Source organism: Puma concolor, chromosome C1, assembly GCF_028749965.1.
Source record: "Puma concolor isolate L17-30 chromosome C1, mPumCon1.1.hap2, whole genome shotgun sequence".
NCBI classification, from domain to species: Eukaryota; Metazoa; Chordata; class Mammalia; order Carnivora; family Felidae; genus Puma; species Puma concolor.
This window is the reverse complement of record NC_141674.1, coordinates 154,807,078-154,830,289: the sequence shown is the minus strand read 5'-3', so window position 1 is coordinate 154,830,289 and position 23,212 is coordinate 154,807,078. Positions and strand designations below refer to the sequence as shown.

Below are 23,212 nucleotides of genomic sequence, written 5' to 3'. Positions count from 1 at the left end.
GCCGAGGGGAGACTCAGAAACCGAGGGCTGCTCTTATTAAAAGAAAATTAATATTTTTTCTAATTCCCAAGACACCCTCAAGATTATCCATGCCTTACTAAGAATTCTCAAACACCTCAGTAGTTTCCTTTGCTGCGCCGACTGTACTCTCTGCTCCCTCAGCCACCCCTCTCCCCCCCGCCCCGTCTAGGGCTGCAGGAGTGGAAGACAGGCACGTGGGGGAAGGACTGGGGCAAACCTAGCCCCATGGCCCCTGGCCTCCTGGCACGGTGGGGCCTGTCATGGCGGCCCAGCTACAGCTTAGGTGATCTCAGAGCAGGAAGAAAGGAAGGGTCTGGGGGTCAGCGCCTCCCAGACCCCGGCCCCGCCTGCGCTCCGCCGGGCAAGCCCCGCGGGAGCGCCGGCTCACATGGGTCCCCGCCTCCAGCGGCGCGGGCCCGCCCTGACCCTGGGCTCAGCCTCGCGCTCGGGCGCCCACCTGGGGAGGTGGCGGCCGGGCCTCGCGCGCGGGCAGCCGAGGGCCGAGTGCGGGCCGCGGGACCTCCGCCAGCGGCCCGGAGCGTCCCGGACCGGGTGCGGGGCCCGCCAGGCGCCCGGCGCCCTCCCCGCCCCCTCCGCGCCTCGCCCCGCCGCCTGCGGCCCCCACCCATCGGCCGCTCCTCCCCTCTCCCCACCCTCCTCCTCCGCCCCCTCCCCTCCCCCGCCGCCTCGCCGACTGCTCGGCCGCGCGTCTGAGCCGCCCGGGCCCGGAGCGCAGGCGGCGAGGCCACCGCACCTGCAGCGCGCTCGGGCTGCCAAGCAGCCGCCTCGCCTCCCGCCGCCCGGCCTCCCTCTCCCCCAGCGCCGGGTCTCCCGTGACACCCGAGACCCCCGGCCGACGACAATGACCACTTCCCTGCAAGATGGGCAGAGCGCCGCGGGTAGGGCGGCTGCCCGGGACTCGCCGCTGACCGCCCAGGTGTGCGGCGCTGCCCAGGGGAGGGGCGACGCCCGCGACCTGGCGCCTGCCCCCTGGTTGCAAGCGCGGGCGCTCCTGCCCCCTCCGGACGGGACCCGCGGCTGTGCTGCAGACAGGTAGGCAGCCCTCCGAGGGCGCGGGGGAGTGTCCTGGGTTGGCAGCCGGCGAGGGGCTGAGGAGGCGGTCCTAGGGGGTGAGCCATGTGCCCAGAGCTGGGCCAAGTTTGTGAAAGTCTCTGAAGACAATTCCCTTTAAGCTGGCTTCTACCGGCTCGGCAGGACATTGCGATCTCCCAGCGCCTTATAAATAGCATCACCGTTTCATTGAGAGCTCCTGGTCTCTCTCACCTCTGCCCATCGGTGTGAACTAGGAGGCCAGGCTGGCCACCCCACTTCCTTTCTTCGTGGCCCTGCACTGAAAACAAAACAAAACAAACAAACAAACAAACAAACCCCTAATCCTTTTTATTTTATATGTTTAAAAAATCGGAGCATAAATGAATTCACCTCCCACATAGAATCTTACAGCGACCCTGGAGAGGCAAAGCACGGATTGACATTTGAGCAGTCTTGCTGTTCAGCAGGAAAGAATAGAGGCTTTAAAAGGTTTCCCAATCTCCATAGCATTCAGCACTAAGTGCCTTTAGAGTTCACAGTTTTGCACATACTTCAGGAAAGAAAAAGACTGCAACAATACAAAAATCTGTAGTCCTTTATATTCATACATTTAAACGGTACTTCTCCCCCCAGATTTTCAAAGTGCTTCAACTTCACTGAAGTTAAAATTACTCCGCAGTGGACTAGAGTACATTTATACTAGCAAGTTCTATTCACTTACCTCTTCAAAAACACTGCCTTGCGGTTTAGTATCTATAAGCACTTGAAAAATCAACAGACTGTGTGTGGGCAACATTGTGAATGAAATTTGAAGTGAGATGAACCACAGCTATAATTAATAAACCATAACTTCCAAAAGTGATTAGTGAAATAGCATAGGGATGAATTCACTAAATGTTTGTAGACTTGGTCAATTTAATGGATGCATAAAAATGTCTAACTTCTCAGGATGGTTTTTGCATCAATAATTACATAGTATTTCAGCCTCAGGAAAATTATCAAAAGTGCTGGAAATAGGCTTTCTATGCCTGGTAATTTTTTTTTTAAGGCCAAAAAAAAAAAAAAAAACGATAGGAATACTATAGAAAATTCATTTATATCAATTAACATTTTATTTTGACCCACAGAAAGTACATCACAGATCTTTGCTGTACATTTTATATAATATTAGTGTTATCACAGAGTGGTACATATTGGCCTTAACTTCTTAATCCTGTCAGCAATTAAATTTTACATTCATTCCGCTTTATGTAAATTACATCCTATGTTCTCTTGGTGTAGGAGAAAAAAGAAAGATCTTGATGTTCTGGAAATGCCATCTATTCCAAACCCTTTTCCTGAGCTATGCTGTTCTCCATTTACATCTGTGTTGTCAGCAGGCCTGTTTCCCAAAGCAAATTCAAGGAAAAAACAGGTATGCATTTAAAAATTTTTAATTCAAAAATCTTAGGAGCTCTAAATCCATAGTTTTTAAGGTATTCAGTAATTTGTAATATTAACAAAGGATTAGTATGGTCTATTTTAAATGACTATTGGCTGACAAAGTTTTTGGCATCATTTTCCTTTAAGGCCTTAGTTTTCACAGCTATATAATGGGCATGTTAAAAGTTACCTACTGAGCTTTTAGGATGGGTTAAATGAGAGAATATATATATAAAGTACAGAGTCTGGGAGCTGTTATTATTTACAGGGTAGCTGGGGAGAGTTATATATGATAATAGATTATCAATTTTTAGTCATAAATTGGAGGAAGGCAATGGTATTGGGGTAAGAAACAGATTGGTTGATTTCTTTAATACTTTCCATAATCTTCCAATTTGCAACCCAAGCAACCTCACTTACTAAAGGAGAGTGGGATAGTGAATCTGTGGACTCCTCAGTGAACCAGTGAATTCCTCAGTTTGGTGCAGAAGGCAGATGATGACTTCTTAGTGATAATTAGAAGATGGACTTTTTTTTTTATTTACTTATTTATTTTAATGTTTATTTTTGAGAGAGAGAGACACACACAGAGCACGAGCAGGGGAGGGGCAGAGAGAGAAGGAGATGCAGAATCCAAAGCAGGCTCTAGGCTCTGAGCTGTCAGCACAGAGCCCTACGCAGGGCTCGAACCCAAGAACGACACTGGACCTTAGTCAGTCGCTTAACCGATTGAACCACCCAGGTGCCCCAGAAGATGGACTTTATTTTATATGATTTTGCTTTCCTTTTCAGTTTCTAGTTTGAGACTGACTTAGGCAAATTAGATTTCCAGGACCAAACAACTATGGAGAGAGATCCTTAATGACTATACATTTGGAAAAAAAAAAAAAAATCAATGCTTCCTAGAATAATCCCGTCTCTTCTTAATATACTCCCTCCCAATTTTGAATTAACAAAACGAAGAGAGGCTTCACTAGGCAAAATGTACCTTGTTCTTGCGGGGATAGAAGCAATAAATTTAAACAGTCAGATGTTTGCAGTGAGGAGACGGATAGTAAGTGGAGAAAAGACAGTTGACCATTTCCCTGCATCTATTGTTCTCTTACCTTTTTTTCTGACTTTTACTTCCTGTGATGGGTTCAGTAATGTATGTTTACAGTTTTAGGAGTGAAGGAAATACCCTAGGAAATAGATGAGTTCTTGATAACATAAAGCGATAATAGAGACAGTAGGAAGTATTCCATGGACTGTTGGGTTTTGATGGAAGTCTGGTATAACAAGGCACATATATATATATATATATATATATATATATATATATATATATAAATTTTTTTTTTGATGGGGGCGGTTTGAAGTTTAATTGGTGCATGTGCTTTTTGGAAAAGGACTGGAGAAAGTGGGAGTAAATATTCCCGGAGCAGAGGTATGTTCTCAATTAGAGACTTTGATGGGGGAGGCAAGTCCTTAAGTGGGCGGGACTGTGACTTTGGATGAGGAGATGAACAAGGAGGAGATTCTCGAGAGCTTTATTATCAGGATGAGTTTTAAAGTCAGAGCCCAAGAGAAAAACAGCCCCCCCCCCCCACCGAAATATCTGGGCCTTTTAAGAGCTTGGCTTTCAGGTCAGGATGGATATAAGATGGGAAGATGGGTGATAGATTTGACCGTGTGTCATCATGGTGGAAAAATTGATTCTGGATTGCCTGTGGGATCCAGAATGGGAAAAGGAAACGCCTGATGGTGACATAATAGTCAGCTAGGGAATTTGATAGGTTATTTCCCTATTAATAGAGGGCCCTCTGTGTTTCTTGCACCAATCTAGGCCCTGGGGGACTGAGCTAAGCAAAAATGTCATGCAAAGGGTGTTTACCATGATGGGGCTTGGATTTGAGGTTGGGTTATGACTTTGGAGTTGAACAGAAGAAGGGGAATAGAGAGGGAGAGGTCTGGGCTTACTCTCACTTTAATTTTGAGAATTAATGCTGGGAGAATGCCTGTGTCTGAGAGATGTCGATGGGGCAAGGTTTGTTTTGAATAAAGAGGAAATATATTAATAGAGGGAGAAAAAAAAGAGAGCATGGGTACAGGTGTTAGGGTCAGGTCAGGGTGTGCCCTAAATGTATGCAGTTATCATCGTAGGGTAAGACAGCTTGTCTTGGTGAATGACAACATTTTTTTGGATCAGGTTTAGCAAATTGCAAAATGGGAAAAGGGTGCTATGTTACTATTGACTCCGGCTGGTTTCCTGCTCTGGCCTTGTGTCCTGTTTCCACAGTGACCTTCTGAGAGAGCACTGCACCCACACAGACAGCTGTGCTGTTTCATGAACAGAGCGTTCTGGCCCGACTCCTGGAGACCAGTCCCAGAGAGGTGTTCCCACCTGAGAAGGGCCCAGCATGCTGATCTCTTCCTTTGCTCAAGGGTTGGGATCTCTCTGAAGAGAAGGATGTCCCAAAGTTGGGGAAGAGGAAGGTTTCTTTTTACATTCTTTTATGTTTTCCACCTACGCTTTGCATTTAGAACGGATCCTTTGTTTTTATTCCTTTGTATATGCTCAGTTCTTTGGACTGAGTGTTGCTTTGGGAACAGATGACTCTATGTCAGTAATTCCCCAAGCTCAATATCTTTGTGACACAGATTACCCTTTTACTAGATGGTATTTCTGGCCCGATTATCTCTGACCTTCACTTGAGATGATGTAAATGACTGGATGTGGTAGGTTTCCATTGACTGTTATTTACGGTTGACACATTGCAGGAGCCCTGGGTCTCTTCTCTTAATATTTTCTCTTTCATTTGTTTGGCTTACCCTTGCCAGTCATTTTAGCAATTCTTTTCTCCCTGTAGAAAAAGTGAAGGATTGCGCTTGTTACTTATGAATAATTGACCAGAAAGTTTGAAAGAATCTAGACTAGAAATGTTAAATTTCATGTGGTCTTTCAAAACCAGAGTCAAAAATCATTTTACACACTATATATATACACATATGTATATGTGTGTGTGTGTGTACACACACACACATATATATATATATACTTTTTTTTTTTAACAATTTGAGACACCTACATAATGCATAAGTGATAAAGTGTATTGAAGCCCAAATAGGATATGCTTTATCTCTGTTTGATAATAAAATGTCTCAAAGTATACAATACTGTAGGCTTTCAGTATTTTTATTGTAAAATAAGAGCTGGAATGAGATAGAATATGGATTCTTTATTCTCTCTGCTTCTTTTTATAATGCTGTTCAGATATATTGCCTGGGCATATTTCCTTGTGTTTATCAATAAAGCAGATTCCTTTATATACATAGTCCAGAAAAATTACTTGTAATTTAAACTTTATATTAAAAGTGACTTAACTTATGGTTTAAATTTCTCTTTTTCTTCTATTTCTTTTTTTAATGTATACTTATTTATTTATTAATTTTTTTAAACATTTATTTTTGGGAGAGAGAGAGAGAGAGTGAGCATGAGCGGGGGAGAGGCAGAGAGAGAGAGGCAGACACAGAATCTGAATCAGGCTCCAGGCTCTGAGCTGTCAGCACAGAGCCCGATGCGGGACTTGAACTCATGAGCTATGAGATCATGACCTGAGCCGAAGTCAGATGCTCAACCGACTGAGCCACCCAGGCGCCCCTGTGTATTTATTTATTTTGAGAGAGAGAGAGAGCATGCATGCACACACATGTGTACATGAGTGGGGGAGGGGCAGAGAGAGAGGGAGTGAGAATCCCAAACAAGTTCCATGCTGTCAGTACAGAGCCTGACGTGGAGCTGGATCCCCTGAACCGTGAGATCATGACCTTGGCCTAAATCAAGTGTCAGAGGCTTAACTGATTGAGCCACCCAGGCGCCCTCTTCTATTTCTGATTGAAATTTACCAGGAAATCATCCCTTAGCACTTACTGTTTGTAGAAAGGGAAATAATAAGAGATCATTAGCCCTTACAGAAAAATTAGTTCTTGTCTTGGGTTTGTCTACTGTCAGGTAATTTTTCTGCTCAAACTCAGCTTGTGTAGCAGGCCTGGTTAATTGCTTCCCAGGACTTTGTAGTATAACTTATTCAACATAAAGTATCTGAAGATTTTAAAGATAAAAAGACACCTATGAAAAACTGTGTTATGGAACGTTTGAGCTGGAAGAGAACTTTGAGATCATCTAGTGGACAGATTAGTAAATTGAGGCTAAGAAATGCTGTGTGGCTCACAGTACACAGCAAGGACTAACAATTGCATTTCTTGAGGCCTTAAAGGGTCTTTTTTTTTTTTTTTTTTTTTAAATTTTTTTTTTTCAACGTTTATTTATTTTTGGGACAGAGAGAGACAGAGCATGAACGGGGGAGGAGCAGAGAGAGAGGGAGACACAGAATCGGAAACAGGCTCCAGGCTCTGAGCCATCAGCCCAGAGCCTGATGCGGGGCTCGAACTCACGGACCGCGAGATCGTGACCTGGCTGAAGTCGGACGCTTAACCGACTGCGCCACCCAGGCGCCAAAGGGTCTTTTTTTAGGAAGGCACAATTTCCGCAGAAGTCGAGGACCATAAGAGTAGCACAAGGAATAAACATGCCAGTGTTGTTGGTTATAATCGCTCATAATACCAGAGCAGGGGTGATGGTACCATTGGTTAATACTCATTTAAGGACCTAGATTTTTGTTTTTTCCTTCTTCAACTATAACTATTTCTTTGTGTTTTTATCCTCTAGCTTTCTTCTCCGTCTTACTTGATATGATCAAATAATTGGCTTATCACCAACTAGGATTTATTGGTATTACTAATAACCAGCTTTTGTGTGTAGTTTACAGTCCACAGAAGAGTGCCAAGAAGTGGTCTGATATCCACATTTTATGATTTTTTAAAAAGTGCAAAAACCAGAAATGATTTGCCCACGCTCCCACAGTTGAAATAAAGGGAGATCAAAAAGAATATTGGTTGTGAATGTTTTTGCACCTTACCAAACTGTTTCTGATCTATTCTGTATTGAGTTAAGCCTTTTTGTACATCTGAGAAAAACAAAAAATATCTTTCAAATAATTAAGAAATTACTTTTCCATGTGTTCTGCCTTTGATTTCTTTTTTCTCTCTCATATCAGGGACTATCAAAAGACAAGTTCATCTCTCCCCAAATTATAGGGTCTCTGATGTCACTCCTTTGTGATGCGAGTAATTAACCCAATTTGCATAGTTCTGTAGGAATCTTGGTGTGGCTGCTACATTAACCACACTCTTCTATACTCATTTCTCCAATATTCACGGAAGTAGAGAACAATAAGTTATACTCTCATATTCCCATTTTCCACGTTCAGTAATTATAAAGATTTTGCTTCATTTACTTCATCTATTTCTTTTTGAATTTTTTATCGTCTTTGTTATAAATCCTGAACATCCTCTCATTGAATCCCCACCTAGTTTTGTATGCATCTCTGAAAAGTACATTTTCTATATAATCAAAATGCCAGTATTCGCTAACAAAAATAACAATAATTCCTTGGTATCATTTAAAACCATTCATAATCTAATTGTCTCAGTTGGAATGACACATGAAATCTCCAAATTATAAACTGGTTATATTTCAGAAGTCCTTAAATTAGCTCTTTGGAAATTTAAATTCATTTTCAGGTGGAAACAGCATCATAAGTCGTATTTAGGTACCCCCAGGCCATTTTACAAAATCCCATTTAATGTGAAATGAAATGCAAATATCTTCTATATGCAGAAAAAAATAATAGAAACAATACTTGCTCCTATTAGGGTTTCAAGCAAATATGTCTTTCCAACAGCAATTTGCTACTTCTGAATGTTGGCACTTGATGAATATAATTTTTCTTGGGAGGAATTTGAAAGTACACAGATCTTTGTAGCAAATCTGAAGCAGGCTTTAGAGCAGTGCTTCTCAAAGGGTAGTCACTGGACCACCTTCCTCAGAGTCAGCAGGGATGCTTGTTAAAAATGTTGATACTCAGGCCTTTTATAAAACCCACTGAATAATAATGTCCTGGTGAAAGACATAAGGATTTGACTTTTTTTTCTTCTCTTTGACATATATTTGGAAAATCACGGGTATTCTTATTCCCTGTCACTTTTAGACTGTCGGGCAATCTGACCTTTCAAAATTGTGGACAATTTCATTTAGTTGAGAAAAAGTAGGAATATTACAAATGGACTTTAGTTGTTATTTTATCCAGGTATTGATTGTTTGGAGGAAACAGCCTCACATGAACTAGCCTGAAAGGTTATGTTATAGTATCTGCAGGCCAAAAGTTCACTGATCTCATGAGAGATCAGAATCGGGGAGTAGAAAGTCAGCAAAAATCAAGGCACACACTTTCTCCATTCTCTCTCTTCTGTTCTTCCACAAATATAGCACATAACCTCTGCTTCTTCTATGTCCATTTCCTCTCACATTTCTCTGCAATCTTGCTTGTCTTGATGGCACATCAGTGCACATGGCCCCAAATGGCCATCTCTTTGGAATAAATCTTTCCTCCCATTTGTGGTTTAGCACTTGGTAAGTGACTGGAGTCTACATCTGGAGAAAGTTGTTAGCCCAGTGTGCCCAGCTCTTTATTCAGTCAGCTGTGGCCAAAGGGACACAAGAACGTGGACCACTGCTCAGCAGTTTGTGGGAACAGTTTTGTGGGCAAGAAGTCCAGCTTCAATGGGTATGGCATATGAAGGTGGGAGAAAAACAGTGGACAGCTAGTGCCCCAGGGAAAACAAGACCTCAAACAAAAAAACAGTGGACACAAAATCAAATTCTTACTATATCCTTATGATATATGGTGATTTACCAGTTCATTTGGCTAAATGACCTAGACAATTTACAGTGTCTGCTTCTTTCCTTCAGTTCACTTAATTCAGTTGAAGCATATTTACTTGACCGTGGTTTCAGTTCATGCCACCCTTGAGTTATGCTTATCTTGCTTGGCCATTGTCTTGTGCTTGCATTTTAGCCTCTGATGACAGGAGCTACCGACACAGGATTCTCCCTACTTCATGCTAGTTACTTTCATTTATAACAGAAGACAGCTGTCTCTTCCTATTTTAAAACTTAAATCTCCTAGCAGATCTGCTTGTCAAGGTTTTATTTCCAGTTTGAAGGTTGCCTCTAATTTTTGGTGAAATTGCAGGGTACATTTGCAATCCAACCTTTATCTGCAATATGGGTCTTATTTTTCACTTCTCTGAAAGCTCAGCTTCTGGTTTATTTTTCCCTAGGGGCATATATTATGTTCTGTCAACAGAAGGAAAATTGGAGCCATTCATGGTTCAATATAAATGTGGATCTTAATTAATATAAAAAAGCTTTCTGCAGTCTTGTGGATGTTGCTTTTAAACATGTCAGCTTATATAGAAAAGTGAGAAGTTCCCTTGTGTAAGAATACACTGATGTGTATTTGAGCAGGGATAGGCAGACTTGGGCATTGTCCTTTTGGCACTCCGTTTAAGGGATAGCTCAGTGGAGAACCTGGAAATGGCCACAAGTCTTTACCAAGGCAAGGGAGCCTTTCAGAATCAATTTAGGAGAGAAGTAGGAGAACTGATATAGGGAGAGCATCTTTTACTTCTTTTCCTTCCCTTCGGCTCCACTCATTTAGCATTTTTTCAAAGCCACAGAGAAAATAAACATAAATAGGAATATTAGTATTCTTTTTTTTTAAAGATTTTATTTTGAAGTAATCGCTACACCCAATGTGGGGCTCAAACTTAAACCCCAAGATCACAAGTTGCATGCTCTACCAACTGAGCAGCCAGGTGCCCTGGGAGGATTAATATTCTTAACTAGTTTACCAATGCATGTACCTATTCCAAAAGCTCATTTATAAGTGGGCTGTTTATTCACATATATTTGTCTGTAGATGTAATGTTACATGTGGTGGTGAGGTTGTTAGGGAGTCAGTAACAATTTTTAACCCATAATAGTTCCAAAGTATGGAACATTTACAGCATCCTGGGTGCCATTTTTAATATTGTTTCTGTGGAAAGATAGGAGACAGTATGACATGATTAAAAATATTGGACCAGAAACCTGCAAACCTAGTTTTTAATAATATCCTGCTGCTGCTCAGTGATGTGATATAAGCCTATTGCCCATACTTTCTGGGCTTTGTGAGTGCTACCCTTTTATTCTATTCCTAGAGCAAATGATTCTGGTGGCTCTTAAAGTACAGGATGACTCCTTGTAGTAGATACAGGAGTCTTAGGAGGTTCCTTTGGTCCCACTGGCCCCAGAAGTTTCCCGTCAGCCTTTGTTCAGATCTTCCCACATGGTCACCACACCTCCTGTGATATAGATTACATTGGGTGTCATGGGACAAGGAGCACAGGAGCCACCTTTATAGAAATGATTGGGGCAGGAGGGGCTAGCAAAACTGGAAATTGCACGTCAAAGTCAAGCTCCAAATAGTAGAAACAGAGTCAGAAGGGGCCATATCTGAGAGGCTCCAAGTTGGGTGTTGAAGTTATATTGAAACTTAGAAATAAGGATATGAAATGAGATGCGAAACATTTGAGGGTGGCATAGGTCCAATGTACCTGGTTCTGCTTGGCTTGAAGGGTTGAGGTGGTCATAACCTTTAAGTCCTTCTCCAGGTTCCTCTTGCTCCTCCCTCAAGTAATCCATTTGGTTGCTCAAGCCAAAATCAAGGAGACCTCTTTCTGGTCTTATGTCAAGTACTGCTACATATTTCCCAAAATATACTTGAACCCATGAACTTCTTTCCATCTTCACTGTTGCCATCCCAGCTTCAGCCACTGTCTTCTCACATACTGGAGGCTCATAAATGGCCTTTGTGCTTCTATTTTAGTCTATCTGGGTACATTCTTCATACATTTGTTAGAAGTGATCTCTTAGAGATGTGGATCACACTGGGGCACCTGGGTGGCTCAGTTGGTTAACGTCTGACTCTTGATTTTGGTTCAGGTCATGATCCCAGGGTTGTAGAATTGAGTCCCGTGTCAGGCTCCACGCTGAGTATGGAGTTTGCTTAGGTCTCTCTCTCCCTCTCCTACTCCCCCACTCCTTCTGCCCCCTCCCCTGCACACTCTCTTTCTCTCTCTCTCAAAAAAAATGTAGATCACATCATGTCACTGCCTCATTGAAAACTTTGTGATAGATTAGCATGAAATTCAATTTTGTACCTTGGCCTACAGGATTCTACATGATTTGACTTCTGTCTACCTCTTAAATCTCATCTGCATTCTACATTTTGTTGATTATATTGCGACCACGGCACAGGGACCTTCCTACCTGTTTGTGAATATGGCATCTTTTATTCTACCTCAGAGTCTTTGGCCTTACTGTTTTTTTCTGCTTGGAACCTCTCTTCCTGGCTCTTTACATAGCTGACTCCTCTTTATTCTTTAGGTAGGTCTCAATATAAAATGACTTATCAAGGAGGCCTTTTTGACTGGACTATCTAAAGTGTTCCTTCACACTTGTTTTTTTATTTTATTTTCCCCCACCACCCCACCACATTTTCCAGTGCATTTCATTGGCTTTACTTGACATAATATGAATTGTTGCATTTCTCTATTTGGTCTAATTATTTATTGTTTTTCCTTCCAGATGGAATATCTTACATTCCTAGTTCTTGGGTTCTTTCATTAAAAGAACGAATGAGTAAATGGATTATTAAAGACAAATAGTTCAAATACATTTTAACAAATTGTATTTGGCGTATTTATTCTAGTGGTGATCGATTATCTTCCTCCTCTTCATCAAATTTAAAAAATTTTCTAATTCTATTAATAGTTACACATAGGAAATTTTGGTCATATGTAACAAAATTTATGGATATATTTCTGATTTGATACATTATTCTTATTTAATGAGATTGTAAGTAAAAAGTATTTGGTGGATTGCAGTATACTTTCTTCCAGCTTACTGTGTGTTAAAAATAACCACGTTAGGGGCGCCTGGGTGGCGCAGTCGGTTAAGCGTCCGACTTCAGCCAGGTCACGATCTCGCGGTCCGTGAGTTCGAGCCCCGCGTCGGGCTCTGGGCTGATGGCTCAGAGCCTGGAGCCTGTTTCCGATTCTGTGTCTCCCTCTCTCTCTGCCCCTCCCCCGTTCATGCTCTGTCTCTCTCTGTCCCAAAAATAAATAAAAAAAAACGTTGAAAAAAAAATTAAAAAAAAAAATGCCCACGTTAGAAAAAATTAAGTGGAAATACCAATTTGGCTTATAATATGAGTCTGTCAGAACAAGAGGTAGTAGGTATTAGCAGATGTTTTAATTATTAACATTTATATCACTGGTGGATGACTTGGGCCAGTGCTCATGATGTAGAAATGCAGAGACATGTACCCCTTGAATGTATAAAATTTACCAAGGGATGTGCAAACTCATAGAGTTAAGAGAATTAGTTACTGGATCCTCATCTTCCATATGTACTTCTTAAAACTTACCTTTCTGAGAACCCACCTGTGTTCATAATAACATTTTCACCTGGTGTATTACCCTGGGGCATGTAAACCTCCAGGGCATCACACATAGGGAAAGCTTCCTTTAATGATTAATCAAAGCACCACAAATCAGAAAGACCTCCTGTCTTTTTGTGTCTTAAATCAATTTCTGTTAAGGAGAGACATGGTGGGAAATGAGGAATTGGGGTAGTGGTGAAATGTTCTGAATTCAGATATATGATTGTGTGATGGGACTGATAACAATTTTCACTTTTTTATTTTCAAGGATTTTTTTAAAAAGTTTATTTATTTTAGAGAGAGAGAGAGAGAGAGAGAGAATCCCAAGCAGGCTTTGCGCTTGATCCCACACATGGTGAGAGATCACGAACCAAAACCAAGAGTTGGTCCCTTACCCAACTGAGCCACACAGGTGCCTCTATCATAAAATACTTGAATATTTTCCACTTTCTTTTAATAACAAATACACTGGCTGTTAGACTAATTTTTTAGTGTATATACATCATTTGTTTTCATTAAAATCATAAGAAATATTTATCATGATGAATATTACAATTAATGGAGCTACTGCTAATTTTATACCTGTTTTTATTTAATTACATCCCAAAGCTAAAAAGGTAGAATGTACACTTAACACAATTACCAGAGAATTCCATGTTCTTAGCACTTTATCATACACTTAGAGCTCTTAGTTCTATATTTTAATTTTGACTGTATTCAGCTATTTCTTTTATAAGATATAATCTATAATTAATTTTCAGTGTTTTTTTAATATTTTTTCTCAGAATGCATATTGATACCTTTATTTGAGTTGAAAAATAAAGTTGGATTTTATCTGATAGAATATAAGTCTGATTTGGCTGACTGATTTGAGAGTGACGACTATCTTTTCCAATTATATGGTTGACATTTTCCTTAAATTGAATAAACTAAATTTACAGCCCTAAACTTTTGATGAAAATGTATTTAAAGCACATTATAAGATAATGGCATTTTTATTTAAAAAAACTGGAAAGAAGTCATGCAAAAGCCTCACTGTTATGTTTGATTGCCCAAGGTGTAATAAAATTAGCACTTTCCCCCCAAATTTTTCTGAGTATATTAGTTTTAACAATTTAAGTGAGAAAGTAACATATCATTAATCTTGGGTAATCTCATTGATTGATAAACTATTTAGAAATTGAGAAAGGGAATGAATCTGATTAATAATGAATCTTTTTCAAGTCCGATAGTTTTCAATTCATTGTTTTCAGTTACATTATAAAAGCCCTAATTGATTTATTGGATGATGTATCATTAAAAATGAATTTTAGGGGCCCCGGGGTGGCTCAGTTGGTTGAGCATCTGACTTTGGCTCAGGTCATGATCTCACTGTTCATGGTTTGAGTCCCGTGTCGGGCTCTGTGCTGACACCTAAGAACGTGGAGCCTGTTTCGGATTCTGTGTCCCTCTCTCTCTGCCCCTCCCCCGCTCACACTCTGTCTGTCTCTCAAAAATAAAATAAACATTAAAAAAGAATGAATTTTTAGCTCAGATGAAATTCAAAGATTGACATTGCTTTCTACCACATCTGCACTGTCTTTTCTCCCTTACCCAACTTACTTTTTCTCTCTGGAATTTAGCATCTGGCATTTTATATGTTCACACATATATGTGTTTATTCTCTGTCTTTTCCCACTAGAACAAGTCCCTGTAAGAGACTTCATTTTATGTATTCCGTCTCCAGCAGATAGAACAATGCCTGGCACTTAATAGGCCTTCAATAAATTTTGCTGGGTCAAAGAATAAATTCATGAATTAATGAATGGGGAAGACACAGAAGAGGTGGTTATTATTAAGTGAAGGAGTGAGGGAATATTTGGGAACGTACTAATACTTTAATATAATGGATAAAGAATTTGCAAGGAAACTTAGAAAAGTGAACTTTTGTAACTGGGAGGGGTCCGATATTGTTAGATGTTAACAAGGTCTGAATCAGGATAAACGTTTGAGTATTGATTTACCACTCTTAGCACATTCTAAATTTGGATTACCCGTGCTCAGAATAAGTTCTGTTCTTTGTCTGTTTGGTCCCCTTGTGAGCGTTTTCAGTCTCAACCAGCCCATGTGCGCCAGTTAAAAAGCACGTATACTTTATGGGGCTGAGTCCAGTAAAAGCTTTTCAATCAACCCACATTCATAGTGGAAGATTACTTTCATTCTTGGGAAGGGTGACATATGTGTGTGAAGCCCAGTATTCAGATGAAAGGAGCACTTTGGTATTATTTAACTGTGTATTGGCAAGACTTGAGCCAGTATCTAGTTTCTCTTTAGAGACATTTTGCATTATATTACAGTACTCTTACTGTGCTGTGCCAGGGAAATTAAGATCAGCTGGAACACTCTGTAGGTCATTGGCTTGGAATCTCAGGGCACTGGGAACTTGATGTTTTGTTTTAATGACCTCATTTAGGCTGAACCTGTCTTTGTCCCAAAAGCATAAGGGCCTCTTTACAAAACCATGTCTGCACCTTGGGAAATATATGGGAAAGGTTTAGAGAAAAGTGACTAAATATTTGAAGGCATTGGGTCAACCTCCATGTACAGGGTACTTGATAAATGACTCATTAGTTAAGGAAGATGAAGAGGATGTATTATTCAAGTCCCTTCAACATTGTTGTAGCCATCAAATTCCAGGATGTCTGAAACATACTTTGAAGGTTGAAGAGGGTATTTTTAAGAAAAATGAAAGGAAGAAGTGTTTACAGGTCTTGTAGCAGTTCATGGGACTTGGTCTCTGGCAGATGCTTTCTGCAGAGATTTCCATAGGATGTCACTCTTGTGGAATGAAGCACCTCCTCCATATTTCTCAAAGTGGGAGTATATGATGCGTGTATGCATATGGGGTGTGTGAGGACTGTGGGAGGGCCATATGGGAAGTTGCATGATAAACATGGAACACCTTTTTGGAACGATCATTTTAATTGAAAATAGGGGGAAATATTCTTATATTAAAATCAACCCTCCTGTTTTTATGAGCAGAATGCACAATTTACGTGAATTTTTAAGAACAAAGTTAATACCTCAGCGTCATTGCCTACCCAGAGATGGCAAGGGCTGTGTAAGTTGCTTTCTTTTGCACCTTCAGTGGTTCTGGTGGAAAAATTTGAAAAACACTAATGTTGTTTTCAGTTGTTGTGGGAAGTGACTTTTTGTAATCCTCAGGAGGTTTGGTTATCAACTGTCTTTTCCTTCCCAGCACTTCTCTAACCAAACTGCTTTCTCCCTAAAGCTTCTCTGATTTCATTGGTACCTGTATCATGAATATTGAGGAGATTGGGTTGTTAAACATTTGAGTGTGTTTTCTATTGTACTTTCCGGCAGCTTGGCAGGAAGTGGCTCTCACTGAAGTCTCTGAAGACCACCCTATTCTGAAGACCTTCGTTAGTGCTTATTTTGATATCCCAGCAGTTTGGGGCATTTTTAACTACTCTTCACTTCTTGTAAATTTTCTTGACTTCTACCTTTTATAGGCCTCTGTCGTAGGATCTCAGTGTTGGTTTCCTTCACGTTTTAACCTAGAACTTTTTGTTTTCTTTTTAGTTTCATTTTATTGGTTGGGTAATCTCATCTCCTCCCATGGCCTCAACTGCAATATATACATATAAATCCAGACTATTTATCCTGGACTGTCTGCTGGATATCTTAAGTTATACAGTCTATCGACATCTCAAACTTTGCATATTCCAAACTGAATTAATACTTTTCCTCTTCAACATGTTCCTTCTGTGTCTTCCTTCATTGGGAGTGGCATAGTCTACTCATAATAGAAGTCAAAAATCTTAGTTCTTAATCCCCTCACTATTCCTCTCCTCATCTGATTGGTTACAAAGTCCTCTTGGAAAAACAACTCTTGACTTTATTCTGTGTTAGGTGCCCTGCTTTGAGAAAATCTCCCAGGTCAGTTCTGTTGCATTATCAGTCTGTTTACTTATCAGTGTTCTGCTCTCCAGGAAGCTTCTCTAGTGGCAGCAAGAGCCAAGTCTGCCTTGGACATCAGCGCATTTCCAGACCTCAGCATCGCGCCTGCCACATCATAGGTCCACTGTAAATACTTGAATGAATAGATGGTTCGGATGGCACTTTTACCCAAAGTAGGATTCATTTCTAAAATATCTGATAGATGATCATTCATATGGTCTCCTGGAGCATTTTTAATGATGATAAGTTTATTTTGCTGGTGATCAGTAAAATCCCTATACAAATGCCCTCTTATGAACTACATGTAAACCAAAGTTGTATATAATTTGTTAGAATAAAATTTAATTGTTTTATTTTTTGTAGGATTTTACCTTTCCCTATTTAATTCTTAATTTTGATCCATTATCCCAACATGTCAAGATATTATCGAATTGTGTTCTTTTATTACAGTAATTGTCCCTCTCAGCTTTGCTTCATATCACATCGGAATAGATGACATTAATATCTTCATTCGAGAATGAACAATGAAACTTGCCACGTTAACCTGCCCTCAAGGATACTAGTGGATTAGTCAATACTTCGAGTTTTCTTAACATGTTGCTAAACCATTCAACCAATATTTATTGAGTGTCTTCTTTGTACTAGTCATTGTGTTTGGTATATATACAGTCTACTCTTGAACAACATGGGTTTGAACCGTGTGGGTCCAACTTACCCAAGGATTTTTTTTTTTTAATGTTTATTTTTATTTTTGAGAGAGAGAGAGACAGAGCAGGGGAGAGGCAGAGAGAGAGGGAGACACAGAATCTGAAGCAGGCTCCAGGCCCTGAGCTGTCAACACAGAGCCCGACATGGGGCTCAAACTCACAAACTGTGAGATCATGAATGACCTGAGCTGAAGACAGATGCTTAACTGACTGAGCCACCCAGGCTTTTTTTTTTTTTTTTTTTTTTTTTTGATAAATATAATACAATACTACAAATGTATTTTCTTTTTTTAAAAAAAAAATTAACATTTATTTATTTTTGAGACAGAGAGAGACAGAGCATGAACGGGGGAGGGACAGAGAGAGAGGGAGACACAGAATCGGAAGCAGGCTCCAGGCTCTGAGTCATCAGCCCAGAGCCTGATGCGGGGCTCGAACTCACGGACCGCGAGATCGTGACCTGAGCTGAAGTCGGACGCTTAACCGACTGAGCCACCCAGGCGCCCCAAATGTATTTTCTTTTACGTATGATTTTCTTAAAAACATTTTCTTTTCTCTAACTTACTTTATTGTGAGCTTCATAGCACATAATACATCTATAAAATATGTGTTCATCTACTGTTTATGTTACAGATAAATCTTCTGGTTAACAGTAGGCTAGCAGTAGTTAAGTTTTAGGAGAGTCAAAAGTTGCACATGGATTTTTGACTGTGTGGAGGGTTGGTGTCCTTAATGCCTGCATCATTCAAGGGTCAACTGTATAATTAAAAAAAAGTTTTTTTTTAATGTTTATTATTGAGAGACAGAGAGAGACAGAGCATGAGCAGGGTAGGGGCAGAGAGAGAGAGGGAGACACAGATTCTGAAGCAGGCTCCAGGCTCTGAGCTCTTGGTACAGAGCCTGACACGGGGCTCAAACTCACAAGCTGTGAGATCATGACCTGAGCCGAAGTTGGATGCATAACTGACTGAGCCACTCAGGCGCCCCTCAACTGTATAATTTATGTTATCATTTCGGCCTTACTCCATCTGGTCTGTCAGGGCATCACGAGGCATTTCTCAGTTATTCTTTAGACACCAAGATATCTTCAGTTCTAGAAATTCCTTTGCCCTATCAGTATGGAGGCTTACTTAAGTAGTAAGAACTTAGTGATTATTAGTATTATCAGTAATATTTATTCAGCTCTTGCTATGTACCAGGTGCTGTGCTAAGAAGATAGTAAGTTTTATAACATCCCCTTTTCCCAATATATCAGTGAGTAGACACTATCATCATATCCACCTTAAAGTGGAGGACATTTAGGTTTAAGAAATATGATAATATTTGATCAAAATTACATAGCTGGGAAGTGACAGAGGCAGGATCTAAACTCAGACTGCCCTATGATGGTGAGATATACAGAATCCTGGAAACCCTTTTTTCCTTCCTTCCTTCCTTCCTTCCTTCCTTCCTTCCTTCCTTCCTTCCTTCTTTCTTTTTTAACTTTAAAAAACATTCAAAAACAAAAAAAAAAAGAATGTTTTTTAATAGACCAGGCCCATACTATGAATAATATTAAAGGGTACAGTTCTAGAGGTAGGCATTGCTGAGACCTAACTCTTATATGGCATCACCAATGTGCTTGATGGAACCTAACTAATTCTACGTCGTTCCAAAGGTTCCTTTCACTCAGCATTAGCTCGGACTTGATTAGCTTATTTCCAGATATATAAAATTGTGGTAATCACGCAAACTTTAAATATAGGAATGCTTTTTCCTTCTTTGAGAAAAACAATTCATCAAAACTGTGAAGACTGTATCCTGGATTGTGGAAGCCCATGCAGTTGTAAGGCAGTCCAACTTCTTTTCTCTTATACTGGTTTCTAAGGGTGCATATAAACTTCCTTTATTTCAGTGATGATACAGTTCGCAAGGTACGTTCAAACATGTTATAATTTTTATCCTTTTATAAATGGCTGCTGTAAGTATATGAGTGAGTTTTATTTAGTTCTAAAGATGGAAAGAGATAGGGTCAGAGATCAAGAGTTAAATCATACTGTGGTGCATGACAGAGACAGGACTTGAACCCACAGTTTCAAAATTTTTTTTTTAACATTTACTTACTTATTTTAGAGAGACACAGAGAAACAGCACAAGTAGGGGAGGAACAGAGAGAGAGGGAGACACAGAATCTCAAGCAGGCTCCAGGCTCTGAGATATAGCACAGAGCCCGATGCAGGGCTCGAACCCATGAACCATGAGATCATGACCTGAGCCGAAGTCCAGTGCTCAACCGACTGAGTGACTCAGGTGCCCCTTGAACCCAAATTTTCAGATTTCAGTTCTAGCCCTGAGTACCTAACACAAAATTGATAGGCAGAATTCTATGTAAAAACTGTATATATAAAATACCCCCTTTGTGTACCACAGATTTTTATACAGTGAAACATGAGTTGTGACAGTAATAAAGAGTGTTTTAAACTGCACTTGAGGGGCGCCTGGGTGGCTCAGTCGGTTGGGCAGCTGACTACAGCCCAGGTCATAATCTCACGGTCTGTGGGTTTGAGCCCCACGTCAGGCTCTGTCCTGGGTGCTCAGAGCCTGGAGTCTGCTTCCGATTCTGTGTCTCCCTCTCTCTCTGCCCCTTCCCTGCTTGCTTTCTGTCTCTCTCTCAAAAATAATAAGCAATAAAAAAGTTAAAAAAAAAGTTTTAAACTGCACATGAGTCTCAACCATAATATATTCTGATCTTCCTTTACCTCCAGCGTTTTTCTTGTGGTATTGGTGTATTGCTTTCAGGAAATACCAAAAATCCTTTTTATTATTGTTTCAGGAAATGTCAGAAATCCCTATTATTATTTTTTAATTTGTAGGATTTTGAATGATTTTTAGAAACTACCAGGGAAATTGGATCATTTGAAAATCAGGATATATTCTGACTGAAAGAGCTTAGCTGTACTCTGGGGTGTTAAATTAATTTTCATTGACAGACACTTGCCTGGGATTTAATTGAGATTTAGGTTAGTAAAAAACCTGCCTTGTGGCCTAGCGAACAATTGGACAAAGTAGATGAAGTGGAGAGGAAAGTATTTTCTCAACCTTTTTTTCCCCTTGGACAGAAGCCAAGTCACCTGCGGAGATTTGGAAGTGAAACTGTCCTGCCAGATATGTCACCATCAGCAAGTCAGACGCCCATCATTACAATAAATGCAGGGCTGTAAACATCGGTGCACAGATTACTGGTGTTTGAAGAACAGATTAAAAAATGATTCAGATATTCTGAGATTGAATTAAATTCCTTTTAATAAAAAGAAGTTAGCAATCCTTCACTTAGCAATATGATTACCCTTTAACCTTAGAAAAGTTTTTTTTATATAAAATGCTTTAGGGTGGCAATTCTCAAACCTCAGCAGGAATGACACATACCTAGATGATTTGATATAAGTACAGATTCCTGGGCCTCACCCCTGGGGAGTCTATTTCTGTTGATCTGGATTGGGTTTAGATTTAGTTTTTGCTTGAATTTTAACTCGTGTTACCTTTAAAAATAGAGTATTTTTATTTTGAAAAGATACAAGCACCCTTAAGTCTGTTGCAGCATTATTTACAATAGCCAAGATTCGGAAGTAACCTAAATGTCCATGAATAGATGAATAGACACAGAAGATGTGGTGTATATATCATATATAGTAGAATATTACGCAGCCATAAAAAGAAAATGTGATCTTGCCATTTATGACAACATGGATGGACCTAGAGGGTATTATGCTAAGTGAAATAAGTCAGATTGAGAAAGACAAATACCATATGATTTTACTCAAAAGTAGAATCTTAAAAAACCCACAAAATAAGTGAATAAACAAACAAAAAGCAGAATCAGACCTATAAACACGGAACAAATCGATGATTGCCAGAGGGAAGGGGTGTAGCATGCATAGCAGAATGGATAGAGATGTTGAATCACTGTATTATACACCTGAAACTAATGCAACATTGTATGTCGACTATACAAAAAATTTTTTAAAAATGTTTTAAAAAAGATGTGTTTGTTGTTTAATAAAGAACCTCTATGGCAATGGGAATTGTCAGGGCTCCATGACTGTAAAAGTGGTTGTTCAAGTCGACCACACTCGGGGGCGCTGTTGAAATAGATTCTTGTCTGTAGTTAGTTCTAAATACAGACAGCAGAGGGGGCATGCTTTAGATGACCCAAAGAACCTGTGACCGATTGTTTTAATATGAATTTTTCTGTTCTGCATATTTTCTATTTTGCGTCGTAAATTTATTTCATTTAGACTATTAGAGAAGTATCATTTGTTGAAACAAATGATCTGTTTTAGAAGGGGCCATGTGATTGGTAGTTTTTATAAGTTAATTACATGAAGAAAAATATTTTAATTATGTATTTAAACAATTCTGGTTTCTTTTCACATTTTCACATTATGATTTGAACAGTGGCTCTAGCTACCATCTTTTATAGGTTGGGTTTTTATTTTTAGTTGTAAGAATTAAGAGTCTGATATGCTGAAGGGTTAGTTGATTATAAAACTAGAATTGACAGATGTCTCCTACAGATTGTTTGTTGAATAGAATTCTGTAGTATTTTGCCTAAGAATGGAAGATATATGTCATTCCGTCCATATTATATGATTAAAAATTGGAAATGAGTCCCATATCCTAAAATTCTTTTTCTCTTTCCTTCTAGACTTAGTGCATATATAGATACTTTTCTTTATAATTTGATATTCTGTTTTATATGGCATTTTCCCATACATTCTTTTACCAATTAATGCTCTATTAGCAACAATAGAATAAATCAACTCGAATTATGTTAAACAGAAATGGAATGTCTTCTTCGCCGTTATTTTTGTCAAATCGTAATCTTTTTTGCAGGCAGAGACTATTCTTTTTTTTTATCTTCAGTTTCTACTGTGAAACTTTGGACAGAGTAATGAGTGTCACCGCTGGTGTCAACTCGTAGATACAGACTATGATGGATTAAAGATGGCTATAGGTTCTTTGCTACACTTCACATTCTTGTCTCATCCTCTAGAATCTTGGAGGGGTCTGAGTATTTGACTTATAATATAATGGAGGTGACACTGTGACAGTTTCTGGTCCAAGGTTTTAAGAGACTGGCAGCTTCCATTACCTGTTTCTTAGAATACTCTCTTTGGGAAACCTGATCTTTCTTATATGAGCCTTGTATGACTTTATTGGGACCACCATGCTGGAGAAGCTATGTGTAGCCTCTCTGATCAGTAGTCTCAATTAAGCCCATCTATACAACCATCCTTGCTAAGATGCTACACATGAGAGTGAGGTAACCTTGGATCCTCCAGACTAGCCCCAGCTGAATACTTTGACACAGTGTAGAACTGAAGAATTACTTAGCTAAGCCCTGCCTTCCTGATTCACAAAAGCATAAGCTATAACAAAGGGCTATTGTTTAAAGTCACTGTGTTTGGGGCAATGTGTTATGCAGCCATAGGATAGCCAGAACAAGGCAGAGCACCGGAGAGAACAGATGGTGGCAACTGGAAGGAACCTTGGAGGATATCTTATTTAACCATTCCCCTTGGTAGGGAAAAACTGCATTCCAGAGAGATGAAGTGACATTTTCACTTCAAGGTCATCCAGACA

At 39.9% G+C, this 23,212-nt stretch overlaps 1 protein-coding gene across 3 annotated transcripts in view; it reads left to right on the top strand.

Annotated features, from left to right (window-relative positions):
• Positions 1–706: 706 nt before the first annotated feature.
• The window catches only part of GRB14 (growth factor receptor bound protein 14), a 117,749-nt gene continuing 95,243 nt past the window's right edge, over positions 707–23,212 (top strand). For 2 of the 3 annotated variants that reach the window (XM_086718783.1, XM_025934823.2), the window contains exons 1-2: positions 707–1,074; positions 2,356–2,488. In XM_086718783.1, coding sequence (XP_086574909.1) covers positions 884–1,074; positions 2,356–2,488 — 324 coding nt within the window. In that variant the 5' untranslated portion in view covers positions 707–883. The remainder of the gene's footprint in view (positions 1,075–2,355; positions 2,489–23,212) is intronic. The other variant, XM_086718784.1, reaches the window with a different exon arrangement.